The sequence below is a fragment of the Somniosus microcephalus genome, chromosome 9, assembly GCF_052327205.1.
Source record: "Somniosus microcephalus isolate GS21.2 chromosome 9, FLI_Smic_1.0, whole genome shotgun sequence".
In the NCBI taxonomy this organism is placed as follows: Eukaryota; Metazoa; Chordata; class Chondrichthyes; order Squaliformes; family Somniosidae; genus Somniosus; species Somniosus microcephalus.
Window position 1 is genome coordinate 190,236,149 of NC_140995.1, and position 15,702 is coordinate 190,251,850.

At 43.4% G+C, this 15,702-nt stretch overlaps 1 protein-coding gene across 2 annotated transcripts in view; it reads right to left on the minus strand.

Annotated features, from left to right (window-relative positions):
* The window catches only part of ascc3 (activating signal cointegrator 1 complex subunit 3), a 654,593-nt gene that overhangs the window by 91,628 nt on the left and 547,263 nt on the right, over positions 1 to 15,702 (minus strand). For both annotated transcript variants that reach the window (XM_085997711.1, XM_085997710.1), the window contains exon 34: positions 15,333 to 15,458. In XM_085997711.1, coding sequence (XP_085853837.1) covers positions 15,333 to 15,458 — 126 coding nt within the window. The remainder of the gene's footprint in view (positions 1 to 15,332; positions 15,459 to 15,702) is intronic.

Below are 15,702 nucleotides of genomic sequence, written 5' to 3' on the forward strand. Positions count from 1 at the left end.
GAATCAATACTGTTCTAACTTTAACTAATCTGCAGTACGCTTACCTAGTCTGTTACTGTGCTTACGTGAAACTTATTGTACATTGGTTAAATTGCTGGAAATCCAGAATACATTCTCCAGCATAGCACAGCAAGCGTTTCCTATACCTCTGGAATAACAACCAGTTACATACTTACATTTTGAAGTAGAATTATATTACTGTAAAGGGAAACAGCATCTTCTGCATTTGCAAATAACAAAGAGTGTCAAAATATCAATTTTATGGTAAAGGAGGGCAGCTCCCACTCATTTCTTCAATTTTCATCGTGGTACTTTATATGCTAGTTGCATTATCAAGGAAATCTCAGGCAATTGGCAGCAGATTACATCTGAGGTCTACTACCCTACCCAATACCTCAGTCAATAAATTTGCTTTGTCAAGGAAGCCTCACTATACACATTTTCTTGTAAACAGTCGTGACATCTTTGCTGCAAAATATGCTATTCTATTTATGCACAATGAGCAACAGATTTTCTACAGCCTGATGCTTGCTCCAACAAGAGATGAATGACCGGAGCCCACAATCAAGCATCTCCCCCAATACCAAAATATGTTAATAATAAAGCTTACGCTCATGCATCTAATGCAGGTTCACATTTGGACCATTCACTTTTCTTTACTAGGACCAATATCTAGTTGTCACTACGGACAGATCCTCCCCCCACCGCCCCCCACGATCCAGATCTTGGTTGTACACTGCTGGAACATTTTCACTGATTTACACTGTAATGACTCAGATCAGCTCTCGGCACTGTTGGCAGAACTAACTGTGGGCAAATAGATACCACTGACCTGGGCTTCATCCTCTCTCCTCATCTGTCCCCAGCATTATTTACAACCCCTGCTGTGTACTGTGATACCTGCTCTCAGCTAGAAGGGTGACTATTTGTTATGTCCGAAGAAGCATTCCAATTGGTCGTAATAACTAGCCGCTGTTTAGTTTCTAGACCCTCTAGAACATTCCTGTCAGTTAACAAAAGCAATACAAGAGAAGTGTCATTGCTACAATGTGCTTATTCCCATCAATCAGCGGCCAGTCAGAGTTCAGTTAACAATATTTAAGTACCATACATATCATTTCCCCCCCAACACCCTCTCAGAATTACAAGCTAAAAATAAAAATCACCAAGAATGAGCCTGGTTAACAGCTAAAATAGATTAAATAAAGAAATTCAGCAACTCCATCTTACAATAAAGTGATAAAAAACAATCAAAGCACACTCAACAACAACTTGTATTTATATAGCACCTTTAACACAATAAAATGTCCCAACTCGCTTCACAGGAGCGTTATCAAACAAAATTTGATACTGAGCCATATAAGGAGATATTGGGACAAGTGACAAAAAGCTTGGTCAAAAAGGTTGTTTTAAGGAGCGTCTTAAAGGAGCAGAGAGAGGTAGAGAGGCTGAGAGGTTTAGGGAGGGAATTTCAGAGCTCATGGCCTTGGCAGCCGAAGGCACAGCCACCAATGGTGGAGCAATAAAAATCGGGGATGCGCAAGAGGTCAGAATTGGAAGAGCGCAGAGATCTCAGAGGGTCGCCTTGTAGTACACAGCAAAGATGGGTTATGCCAACATTAGAACCATAGTAAAAAACACTATACTAATAACTACTACAAGTCCAAAGGACTGACAATGAATGCTTTGGGTCTAATAATAGGAGCAGTAGATGGTAGCTTATCAGGTTCAACACCGACAGGGTTCACAACTCCGAGAGTTCACAACAGAATCAGGAGCATGAGCAACGTACTGGGAGGTGGTTGTTTCATTACACATGGGAACAGGCAAAACATCTGAAATTTTTTGTGAAGTGGTAACAGTTACTTCCTCAGTATCAATCATCAGCTCCTGAGCCTGCTTCATTAACTGCTGGAACACCTGTGGTATGAGTTTGCTGAGGATGCTTCTCATTCTTCGGAATAGTTCCTGTGTTTTTAGTATTTCAGGATCATCAGAAACTCCTTCTCGTTCACTGAGACTGTCTTGCAAAATCTGCATAGGACGGTGAGAAGTCTGAACCCCTGAAAAGTATTTGTGAGGGGTCCAAAGGTCTTGTCATTAATTTGGTCTGGTTAATCTGGTCACGAACAACATTGCTGATTGCTGACAAACAATTTTTTTTTTTTTTTTTTTTTAAAAAGATATTGGCCGGTATGATTTAGAAACCAAAGAAATTTCCAGTCATATCGCTTCTTGCCCTGTGGATTGAGCAAGTTCCACTGCTCTTCTTTGAATCTACACACCAGAGTGTCATCAGAGATTTCTTTGGTGCTGATCTCTAGGCTTTCAGAAATTGTCTCTGAGCCATTTTACCATATACACATTAGGGCTTGCCTAGTTGCTGTTGTCAATATTCTCAATTATGCTCTCATGTTCCATACAATCTAATTCTGTTGATATTCTTTCCTTTAGAGCACAGGGCTTAAAACATTTTGGCTTCTCCCCCACCCCGCACCATCTCCTTCACTTTAACATACACCTGGATACACTTTGCTGTACCAAGTTTTGGACTAAATAAGGACATGAGTATGTCCACGAGTCTAAGTGATGATCTTAATATTGTATTAGAGATCAAGAGCTAGTAAAGGAATCAATCCATCTTATATTTCTATAGCAGGGACAGGGTACTGAATTTGGATGATCAGCCATGATATCATTAAATGGCGGAACAGGCTCGAGGGGCCGAATGGCCTACTCCTGCTCCTATCTTCTATGTTTCTATGTGAGAACCGGTATAAAGTGCATCAAGATCATGTGAAATAATGTAGTTAGAAAGATACAAAAATGGTGAAATTGTAATGAGGTTAGAAGAGAAAGAGAGGGTAGAGGAGGAAGAGAGAGGAGAGAGAAGGTTAAGCTCAACTGATTGCAGCGTGTGTTCTTCTACAGCAAACCATCAGTTATAATCTTGGTGTTAGCTTAACTTCAGGCTATTTAACCAATCGCGGCCCATTAATGGTGGACCTTTGACCTTAGCTACAATTACAGACAATTCTTTTGTCTAATTTTCATATCTTACTTGGATGTTTATTTTCCCAACTGGTGTCCAGAATAACCTTTCAGTAAAATGCTGTTTTTCTGTACAACAAATTTCCAAACCTTTGATACTTTTGATGACATACTAGTTACAGCAGTCCCAGTGTCCAATTCAAATTCCTAGTTAATACCTTCTATCCAGACGGGGACCAGAATTTTGCAATGCCCCTTTTCTGTTATAGGATATACAAAAAAAAGTGGCTTCTCTATATCTGTATCACTTTGTGGTATGGTTTGTTCCTCAAGTTCCTCATTTGAATCGACATAATGGACACTAGATTTTGTCATTTCTTCTGTTGATTCCTCACTGCGCTAGGATATGACTTGTGATGTTCTTGTCTTCTCCCTGCCTTCAATTTAGCGGCACCTACTGGTACATCGGAACAGGAGTAGGCCATTCAGCCCCTCGAGCCTGTTCTGCCATTCAATGAGATCATGGCTGATCATGGTTTCGCCAACACTTAGCTAAAAGGCCTGTTTTCATGCAATTATGGCATATAACCTTCTTAAACATCTATCTGAATATTGATTTGTTTTACTACACCTCCAACATGGTTGAGTAACTCTGTTTATTCTGTGGCATTAACTCGCTAGCATTCCTGGCAGCAGTCTCCATCTCAAGTGCTATTTCGAGAGCTCTAGCAGGTGAGTCTGTCTTCTACCAACAATTTTCTCTGTATTGAAGTTTCCTTCAATCCGCAGACACAGTGATCTCTTATTGCATTGTCGAGAAACCTGGCAAAGTCGCATATTTTGGGCAGTGTCCTCAGTTCTGGCATAAACTGAGGAATTTTTACATCATCCCTTTGCCTCCTCTGGTTAAACTTGATCAGTTCTGCAATAACAAGTGGCTTCAGGCTCAGATGTTCTTTGGCCACTTGGACCAACTCCTCATACATTTTATCTTTAGACTGGGAGCAATCAGATTCTTAATTAATGCAAGTCCGCAGATAGTAAGCAAAACTGCTCTCACTTTAGCATCTCTTCTTCTTCTCCTCCTTCTTCTTAGGCAGTCCCTCGGAACCGAGGATGACTTGCTTCCACATTACAAATGAGTTCTCAGGTGACTGATTAGTCCAATGCGGGACCGACAGTCTCTGTCACAGGTGGGGCAGTTGGTGGTTGAAAGGGCGGGTGGGTGGGGTGCTTGGGTTGACGTGTGCTCCTTGCGCTGCCTGCGCTTGGCTTCCGCTTGCTCCCGGCGAAGAGACTCGAGGTGTTCGACGCCTTCCCGGATGCTTCTCCTCCACTTTGTGTGGTCTTGGGCCAGGGATTCCCAGGTGTTGGTGGGGATGTTACACTTTTTCAAGGAGGCTTTGAGGGCGTCCTTGAAGCGTTTCCTCTGCCCACCTGGGGCTCTCTTGCCATGCCGGAGCTCTGAGTAGAGCACATGTTTTGGGAGTCTCGTATTGGGCATGCGGACAATGTGACCCGTCCATCGGAGCTGATCGAGCGTGGTCAAAGCTTAGATGCTGGGGATGTTGGCCTGAGCAAGAACACTGACTTTAGCTTCTATTGCAAGTTCATTTGCCTCAAAATAAAAATTAAGTCTTTCTACATAATCACTCCAGCTCAACTCGGTTCAATACTGTTCTATTTTTCCAACTACTGTCGACTAGGGTTGTCAACACTGATTTTGGCACTTTTGGATTGAGCCCAAATTAATACTGAGGAAGGTGGATAGAATGAGAGGTTAAGGTGCGCACTTTCTGTTGGAGCTGAAAGGATGTCTTCAGCCTTGCTAATGTTGAGCTACAAATGTAGGCCCATCACTACTTGATTTTTAGACAGGTGGTCGGACAATCATGGAATCAAGGTTGCTAGTGGAGATGTAGTTAGGTACCATCAATATATGCGTGGAAGCTAATTACATGCTATGGCTAATGCCACTGAGAGGCAGTATATATATATAATGAATCTGAGAGGAGCAAAAGCTGGAACCTTAGGACACACTGGAGGTAACAGTGCAGGCATGGGAACAGAAGCCAATGCTGTGCTGGCTACATTGGAACAGATAAGACTGGAATCAGGAAAGGGCAATGCCACAGAGGTGGACCACATGAGAGTTGATCAGTTGATCACGTCAAAGGCCACAGAAGGGTTGAGGAGCATGATGAGGGATCGTTCCCTACAGTCACATAGAACGTCACTGTTGCTTTGGTCAGGACAGTGTCAGAGCTATGGGTGAGACAAAAGTTGGTGAAAGGGATTCAAACAACGAGTGGTGGGGGTGGAGTTGAAGAGGAAGGCAGATGTTTGTACGAGTGGAGTGATGATGGCAGTTCTGAAAATAGGGGTCAGTGAGCACTGGGTATGAGGAAGGGTAGTTGAGTGTTCAGGAGAGGGTATTAATGGATTAGGTGGAGGGTCTCATGGAGGACATGAGTCTGGGGTGAAGTTAGGGGAGAAATTACAGACTATTATAGAGTTAGAATTTGGGAAGGCAGTAGACTGAAGTTGGTTCAGGAGGGTACAGGGGCTGAAGGAAAGTGAGGCAGCTGAGTGGATATCGTCAATTATGGAGACAAAGTTGCTCATGAAATCTTTGTAATTGGTATCAGAAGTTAGGGTGGAGGTGCAGGAGAGAAAGGTCAAAGGAGGAGGTTGGTGGTAGAAGGAAATAATTTGGGATTACACTTGCCTTCCAAGATTATTTGTGTGTAATAAAAAAAAAATGGCCATAGAAAGATATTGGCCAACTCAGACGTGTTGGGGTCGATTTTCATTCAGCAGTCGGGAAGGAGGCGGGACTACAACTTTCGGGTTTTAGTCCCGCCTACATCGACGTCCGGCCAATCCACGCGATTTTCCCTTAATTGACCTTGTTGAGCCCGCCCAGCGGGCTCAGCAGGCCAATTAAGGGCCACCCGGCAACAGGTGACGTCACAGACTGAAATTTCATCTGTCACGAGGTCTTGACAGATGAAATATCAGTGTTTCACAGCTGTTTGAAGCTGTCAAACACTGACAGTCTGACTTCTAACCTGAGTCCTTCTACACAGACTCAGTTAGAACTCTCACCGGCAATGAAAGCTGAAGGCTGTCACTTTTGACAGCTCGCAGCCATTTTGCTTTCAGTGCCGGCTGAGTGATGGACTCCCGAAACCTAGAGGAAGAAAGGCTGTTAAGGTAAGTACAGGTAATTTAAACTTCTTTACACACTTTAGACACACCAAACACACTTACCTTTGCACTCATGCACCCATCACTCACTTGAACACCAACATCGCAACCCCTCCAAGTCCTTCAACCCGACGGCCCGCCTACTCTAACCTGGCGTGGTTTGGAGCCGTCGGGAATCCCACACGACACCCCTTCAAAATAGGGATTAGGCTAAAAACTGCCTGTTAACTAACTGTTAACAGGCAGTTAATTGGCACTAATCCCTTCCCGCCTCGGGTCGGCGGGTCCCAGTGCGGGGCGGGTACCCACCTCCTTTGAAACTTATGTGGAGGTGAGTTTTGGGCGGGATGGTGTCGGGACCCCCGAATTCGGGATTTTTGCCCCCCGCACACCTAAAAGCCCGCCTCACGGCACACTGAAAATCGACCCCGTTGTGTGTGCTTGAATCTACGACAGTTGGATTTGGAGACATGAAGATGAGTGTTGTAGCAAAAGCAACTATGAATATTGGCCAAAAGCAAAATACTGCGGATGCTGGAAATCGGAAATAAAAACAGAAAATGCTGGAAATACTCAGCAGGTCAGGCAGATGCTACCTGACCTGCTGAGTATTTCCAGCATTTTCTGTTTTTAGTTATGAATATTGGCCATTTGAATGAGGAATTGGCGGGTGACTCATGTCGATAGAACTATATTCAAGCAAGGAGTCAATGCCTTCATGAGAATATAGGAGAGGTGAAAATTGGCAGAGAAAAATAAAATCAAAAAACATTCTTTTAAGTAGTTAAAGTATCACTTGCTGAATGATATAGTTAAATGCTGCTTTTCTTTGAATGGTTGAACTTCACACTTGTTTTAGAAAAGTGTGGAACAAGGGACGCTCTAATGGGGAATTATCTGCAGCCTCAGGCTGTGAAGATCATTTACTTGTTGTTCTGCAGTTAGCAGTAATCTGTCTAGGCCCTTTGGACAGCTGTTTCATTGTACACCCCAGCAACAGACTAATTGACTTGTCTTATCACTCCCTTTAAATAGACATTTTATTATACACCCTAGTAACAGGAGTAATTGAGTTGTCAGAAGCTTCAATTTAAAAGGCTAGCCTCACAGGGTTCCTCAGCATAAGGCTCATAACCTGCATGCAAGCAGGGTTGAATATTTACACTGCTGTTAACAGGTGCCGAGATGTTAAATGATTCTAATAGCTGGGGGCGTACTGAGAGAGCCAGCATGATCAGAATTATAGCCTGTTTGAACACAACAATTACTTGTCCCATGAGAGGAGTCAAAAATCAGAGGCAGTTTCATACTAATAGCTGCTAGCACATGGGGTAGACTGGCTAACTTCCATTAGTAGCCTTCTGGGAAACACAGGAACAACTCCCTCTGGTATCATAAACATGCATAATCAAAATTTCAAACATACCTATAAAACCATCAACAGAGTACTGTCTGTGGTGCGGAGATGTCATTATACTTTTAGATTTAATTGATAGACTGGTAACAAATTCTAAGATTGCAAAATGTATTATTTGAAGAATAACTGCAATGGGAGGCATGGTGACAGCTAAACCAGGCAAATCACACTTACAAAAGAAACTCCAGCCTGGGTGTCTTTCACTGATACAATGTACAAACATTCAAAGTATCCTGCAGAGACGCGGTGAAAGAAAATCAACAGCAATGCCTGGGAGGGGGAGAAGAGAAGGGTGTAACATGTCAAAGCTTCAACACACTGCAGCGCAGAGTAGGACATGGGCTTGTTGCATTCATGATTCCCCACGGCGAGTTCTAGACATCAGCCAAGCCATTGTGGGAGGCAGAGTGCGGAGGCCAGGTACATCCTCACAGAAAGTCATGCAGCTTCAGATAATTGGTTACACGGCAGCACTGACAGGGGGCTCAATCCAGGATCAACCGCAGCTAGAGCATGGCAGGAGGACAGCAACAAAGAGGAAGGAGAGCAAAACATAAAGATCTGAAAAAAAACCCAATAAATTAAAACTTTGTATTTTTCTGTTTATTAGGATTTTATTGTGCAGCAGCTCCAGTCCATCACAAATGAAATGGTCATTTGGTGGATAAATGCCGGATGTGATACTGAGCTAACACAGACCAGGAAGATTTGAGGCTCAAACACTTTGGGCTAAAAATTGAGTAGCGCCCAAACTTCGCCGGGGCGCTAAAAGTAGCGCCCCAGAAAAATTAGCATCCCCACGCCAGAAATTGAGTGGTTGCGCCCTAAGAGGGAAGCGGGGCGCTACTGGAAGCGCCCCGCATCCCTCTTTGATCGCTGTGAGTCAATAGTGTGGCGTTATGTGCCGCAGCACCACACGCTGCGGCACGTCGCGTCGCAGTATTGCAGGCCTTCCTCCCCTTCTTAAAGGGAAGGGGCCTTGTGCAGTGCGACCTGGGGCCCAGCTGGGCCCCCGTGGATCGGGAGTGCAGGCAAAAGAGCTCGGCACTCAAGAGAAGTGCCGGGCTCTTGGAGCGCAGCCAGCACTCCGCGGGGGGGGGGGGGGGGGGGGGGGGGAGGAGGGCATTTCAGGAGGTCTGGGACGGGAGCGCAGGCAGGTGGCCAGCAACAAAAATGGCCGCCCGCACCTCACCTTTAAATTGTGCCTCCCCGGCCGCAGGTACGCCCCCCTGGCCCCGTTGGACATAGCGTCCGGCGGTAAGTCAGTGGGCGCTCCCGAAGATCGTGGCCGGGGCGCTGCGCACGCCAATGATGTCATCGCCAGCAGCGCAGGGTGCTACCGGTTAGCACCACCACTAACCTCCCGCTGAATTTTGCAGGAGGCGTGGGCAGTGCTGCGCCCGGGCGCTAGTTGCTTTGCGTCCCATTAGCGCCCTCGTAAGGCGCTAACGGGAGGCGTAACCAACTGAATTTTCCCCCTTTTGTGTTCAGTTAGCTGATCACAACTGAGCAGTATAAGAGGCATTACAATTGGGTCAGCATCTTGGCTTATGAAGAGCAAAAAGGAAAGATTAACACGGGCTCCTAGCATGCGTGCATGTGAATGTTGGGCGAGGGCATGAATTAGCGAGTCTATTATGCTTCCTGGAGTCAAATAGCTTGCTGACATAATGGTCTTAGCCAGTATGTGAAAATTGGCTACTTCAGTGAGCGACCAGAGATCCCAAACCCCAGAAAAAAAAATTGCAGTGTGGGGTGAAATTTCATGTTGTACTTGGGGGTGGCGGGGGGGGGGGGCGGGGAGGAGAAGCAGTTAAAGAGAGAGAAATGGTATTTATAGCAACTAACAAACAACTGAACACCGTTGACAATCACCAACCTGTAACAATTACGTGAAAGCTTCAGGGAATCTGTAAAGTAACCTTTTACATGAAACAGCTTTTGAGATGCATACATTAGGTGCTGGCTGCACCAGGAATGCAGGTTTTTTTGTTAGCATGAGAAAGGAAGAACTATCTAGGGGAAAGAAAGAAAAAGTATGCTTTCATATGCTTGAGTGCAGGGCAGAGGGAGTCAAAGTTCAAACAGAAAGTTCCTCTTTCAAAACAAAATGACAAGGAAATGGGAAATAAATACAAGGGATATGGAAGTGCAAGAAACCACTGTTAATACACCAACTTTCTAACCATTATTAGCATTCTGTAGTTTCTACATTCGGCAAGTCTGTGGAGTATTTCAAAATAACATTCAAACATACTGTTTTAATTACAGTGTCTCTGTTAAATGTACAATGCAGTGATGAAACGAATAATTAGGCAATCTCATTAGAATTAGCACATAATTGGTCATAAAACTGCAACACAATGTTACAGATGGGCCTAACACATCTGCACCAGGTACACAACTGTCAGCATGGATTTTTTAAATCGAACATTAATAAATGGCCCATATGTTGTATACATCACCTCCTTTCTAGCCTTAATTCATTGTGTGAAGCACTTCAAGACGTTTTACAAATACAAGTGTTATTATAATTACCAGTGAGAAAATGGACCAAGTCCAATTTATCCTCAAAGTTGAATGAAATGAATGTAATTTACAAACTTTGTCAAAAATGTATAATCAGTGAGATAGTGAATACTTTCAGAGATTGTGCAAAAGAATGGCATTTAACATCTCAAAGATGTTTGGAAAAAAACAGCTTTGCTCAGGCAGCTGCAGCTTCATGTTCTCAATTTTAACAGATTACTCAGGTGGTTTTGAAAAGCTAAAATAATGGTTTTACTCTATGGGGACAAGTAGACATTATGGAAAGTTTTTTGTGTGCATCAAGAGACATGGCTGCTGTACCTTGATAGAAAAAAAATAAGATTTGCATTTATATAGTGCCTTATCATTTCTCTCAGAAGTATCGCAAAGTGCTTCACATACAATGGGCAGAAGGGTCCATGGTTTAACGTCTTACCCAAAGGATGGTGCCACGACAATGCAGCACTCCCTCAGTACTGCACTGGAGTGTCGGCGTAAATTGTTTAAGTCCAGGAGTGGGGGGGGATGTGAACCCGCAACTTTTTGACTCAGAGGTGAAAGTGCTACCAACTGAGTCAAGCATATACCTTCTACATTGCACTTACCAACTATCATGTGGCCATATTCCTCCTCTTACTAGACCCTCCCTCTTTCCTTGCTTTGCTCTCCTCTTTTTGCTACTCTTCTCTTGTACTTTATCCTTACTGTCTATTTTTCCTCTTGCTTCCTGCACCTCCCGTTTTCCCTTCTCCCCCCCATTTCCCACATTCCCAGCAATTGCTTTCCCCTCCTTGCCTCAGGCCACTAGCCTCGTCCTCCCTGCCTCTTCCTGTTTCTGAGTTTATGTTGAAGTTTTCACTGAAACCTCAAAAAAAAATTAAAATTCAAGACATTTAAAAAAGACTGTGTAGAACTCTATGGGCAAGCCAAAGGATTTTGCACATCAGCAGTTATGCCAGAGAAAATTGACATGGCTGTGTCAAAAGGCACAGCATCCAGTTACTGGAATGCTCCTTATAATGGAAAGTAGGCGTGGGACTTTTTCCACAAGTTAGTTATAAAAAAAAATCTAAAATACCACAGACAGTATACAGTACCTAGAACAGCTACCAGTTATAAAGTGCAATTTAATGTCAGTGTCCAGACAACTAGTATTAATCACCAGAGCATCTGAAACTTTGAATTAGGACACAGCCATGTAACACGCTCTTGGATGTTTGCTATTCTTTGTATTTCAATACGGACTAGGATTTAAAAGAAAACTTCTGTTAACCGTATTAGATGGACAATAGGAAGGATAGGTTATGTTATAAACCTATTTTCTCAAGTTGGAATATGAAAACTACATGTCAACTCCTGTCTATGCAAGAAAAGCACCAGCATAAAAACTCAGGCCAGTGAAAAAGGGTCAAATACAATAATTTTATGGGAAGAATACAGATCCATAATTTACACTGCACAGACGTATAATAAGTGAAATGCATCAATCTTATCTGATAATTCAGCAAATAAAAAGAAATGCAATTTCACGGCACTGGAATATTTTGCAAATCAAAGCAGGTGTTTCTTGTTTACCTTGTAACCTCTGGAAATGAATGACAACCTTCACCTTCACAAGCTGGCCAGGACAAGCTGATCTACTGGAGACCAGTTTATAAACAAATTCAAGGATTGTCTACATTTCACTGAATTTGTTTTCATAATGATGCAATTAAAATATTTTATTTACAGGGGAAGACTTAGCTGATTGGAATTTCCTTTAAAATAATGAGTAGAATTTTGCTTACAGCAGGTAATATTTTTCTAATATCTCCCATCTGGAACCCATTAATAATGCAACTGCAAACCATATGCCGAAGGACTCTACCCCCTTCCCCCTGCCAAAATACCTAGTACTCTGGTTAGCTTTTATATTATCCTTTGGCTGCCTGGATCTCTCGCATTTGAGGTTGATTGCAATCAGGAGGACTGATGAAGCTAAAACTGTAAGATCTTTTTAAACCAGTGGACAGGAAGACTGGCTTTTCCCTGGGTCTTAGCCCCTGCTACTGATCTGACTGTGCTAAAAGCACCCGTGTAAAACAACAACTTGTATTTACTGGAGCATAATCAGAAAAAAAAATGACACTGAGCCAAAGAAGGAGACATTTGGACAGGTGACCAAAAGCTTGATCACAGAGCTAGGTTTTAAGGAGTGTCTTAAAGGAGGAGAGGTGGAGAGGCAAAGAGGTTTAGGCAGGGAATTCTAGAGCTTAGGGCCTAGATAACTGAAGGCATGGCAGCCATTGGTGAGGCGAAGGAAGTCGGGGAATGCACAAGAGGCCAGAATTGGAGGAACATAGAGATCCCGTAGTGTTGTAAGGCTGGAGAATGTTAGAGACAGAGAGGGGTGAGGCAATGCTATGTAGGCTTACCCCTCCTTGATGACATCATCATGTGTGTCCCAGTCTTGTATATCTTCTGTGATTTCACTAATGACCACAATTACAATGCACATTTGTAGTGGGCAATTTGTCACGCTAGTCTATGCATGTACTATCCCTCTGCCACCAGTTCATTGGGAGACTAGAGGCATGATTTGGAAGTAAATCGAGAGAGCAGAATTGTTGGGTTGCTCAACTTAAACTTATCCTATAACATAGCAGGCCCTTTGTGTTTAATATATCTCGTGTGACTTCTGTCTTGCTTTCATTTCTGTGAAACCGCTCACTTAACCCCACTCCAGGTTAATGCGTTAATATCCAAGCCAGTGCCAAGCCAACATCCTGCATAATACCACCTGCCCTCCCAAAATATGTGCTCATTCCTGCTTTATGGTTAAGTACCTATTACAAAGGAGCTGTGTCATGCCGTACAGTGAAACCTGGCGGCGGCTCACACATTCCGACTTGATAAATAAATTCTACTTATAATGAGTGAATCTCCTCAGAAATGGCTGTGTCTCAAATACCCAGCTGCAACCCAAAAGCAAATTTGCCAGGATGCGGTAAATGGGCCTGCCAGGCCTTAGCAAATTCGAGCAAGTTTACTTTGGGACTAAAAACTGCAAAGGCTGGAAATTTGAAACAGAAACAGAAAATGCTGCAAACACTCAGCAGACCAGTCAACATTTGTGCAAAGAACAGATATTTCTTTGTACTTGTTTTGTTGTCAGTGGAACAAATCCACATCGGTGTATAATGCATGGAATGTGGCAGCTGGAGGCATGTAATGCCAGAAAGGAGATGATGATGATAGTGAGATAGGTCCAAATTGATGCCATTATGAAAAATGAGAGAGTTGGTAGTGAAGAAAAGATGCCAGGCTTTTCTTTGCTTTCCAGTTTTAGCAGAGGAGTGAGGCCAAGTCTTGTTTGATGTAGTTCAGCATGATCTGGTGATGGATGGTTAAACCAGATGTACGCCAGATAAGCTCAGAATCTGCGCCCCTTTGACTTGAGGGAGCAAAAATGGGGGCAATACCAGGGGAAATTAGAGTTTTCTGGGGACAAGGGCATCAAAGGTGAAGGTGAGGGGGTGGTTGACCAAATCGATGGCTGAAGTATTGTGGAGAATGGAGGCCCAAAAGCTAGGCAGTTAGGAATTTGAAAGTGCAATTGTACATGACTTGGGAAAGAGTTTTTTTCCCCCTGAGTGGATGCAGAAGGAATTGGGGTTAGATGGGGTGGGGGAAGGGAGGGCTGTGGGTGGTGAGGGATACAAGAAATGTTGGAGATAGCCTTTTCATGGGAGGTGGCAAGGTCATGGGGATGACTGAATATGGGCAGGAGAGTTTATACGGAGAGAGAGATTTATGAAGGACAGGAGGGCAATTAATTCAGAGGAGAGAGTTCAACGGTTGCTGAGATGAAGACTGAAATTACCGAGGAGTCGCTCAGTGCGGAGGTCGAGGGAGAAAGTAGAGTGGATAGGAAGGATCTATTTCCCCTAGCAGAGGTGTCAATAACCAAGGGGCATAGATTTAAAGTAATTGGTACAAGGGTTAGAAGGGAGTTGATGAGAACTTTTTTCACCCAGAGGGTGGTGGGGGTCTGGAACTCACTGCCTGAAAGGGTGGAAGAGGCAGAAACCTTCACCGTATTTAAAAAGTACTTGGATATAGACTTGAAGTGCTGTAACCTACAAGGCTATGGACCAAGAGCTGGAAAGTGGGATTAGGCTGGGTAGCTCCTTTTTGGCTGGCACAGACACGATGGGCTGAATGGCCTCCTTCTGTGCTGTAAATTTCTATGATTCTATGATAAAAGAAGGGAGGATATCTCAGAGAGAATCTCAGGTGGGCTCGGTGGCAGGGTGGTAAACAACAACATTTTGAAAGAGATACGAAGGATGAAACAAAGTGAGATGCTCAAAGAGGAGTAGGGGGGAAGAGACCAAGGTCCGATTCCACTGCTGTGGTAAAAAGGTCTTGCATTTATATAGCACCTTTCATGACCTCAGGACGGCCCAAAGAGCTTTACAGCCAATGAAGCACTTTTGAAGTGCAGTCACTGTTGTATCGTGGAAGATAAACAGTTAAACGGAGTGAATTTAACGACCTCGGACTGCCATCCAGATCTACCACTTACTTCTTTGGAAGTGGAGGACAGCTTCTTTGAAAGACACCCCTGGTTCATTCTGAACAGGTTGGTAATTATTATAATTGTTTCTAATGCCTGGGTAGATGGAGATGTGGATAACAATTCTCTGGAGCTTTTCTTTAACTAGGTCAAACCTGAAACAAAGTCTTTTGGATGTTCCATCTGGCATGATATCTCCTTAATGATTGTGACAAGCTTCATTCTCTTTACGGTGCCTATTTCACTGCATCACCTTTACACAAATCAGAGGCACTAGCTAGACAATCTTGACCTGATCTGGTTTTGTTTATAGGGAATAACATGAACAGAAATGTGCTCTCCCTCACCCCCATAGCTTGCAGCTATCCTACAGGCAGTATTGTGTAATGCTTTACCCTCAGGCTCCTAGACAAAGGAAATAATTTCAGAGTGGAGCTCAAAGAGTTATAAGTAAAATACATCAGCCTGGCTAAAATGTTTTATGATGTGATGTGGGAGCAAAGTTTCAAATTGTGACTTACAAACTATGCAGCTCCCGACAGGGCTTGGTTAGTTAAAACTGAGTCACGCGAATCAGAATGCGCCAGATTTGAACCACTTCTGCAATATAAATGCACCATTACTGACCTGGGATTCATGATAAGACGTCGGAAGAAGTAAGTCCAGGTAATGTAATCCATGGCATCTTGCTTGGATGAGACAGTTCCAGCAAAAATTTCAGCATTCATGTGATCAGCGAGCACCTGCAACAAACTGCAAGGTGGGAAATATGTATTAGTAATGCAACAAACAGGAGTAGTTTTAATAGTATTGAAGATTTCAATGCTGTTTAATTTCCCCTATTAATCCTCAAATAATAGGGGAAATTTTCCTCTGATGTCAATTTGTAACAAAATCATAAATACGTTCCTTATACTTGTATCCGAGTACTGAGAAAATCTTCCCAATAGCGATTTGCTTGTGCCAGGAAACACCCTTCTGTACCTTCCTCAACCAA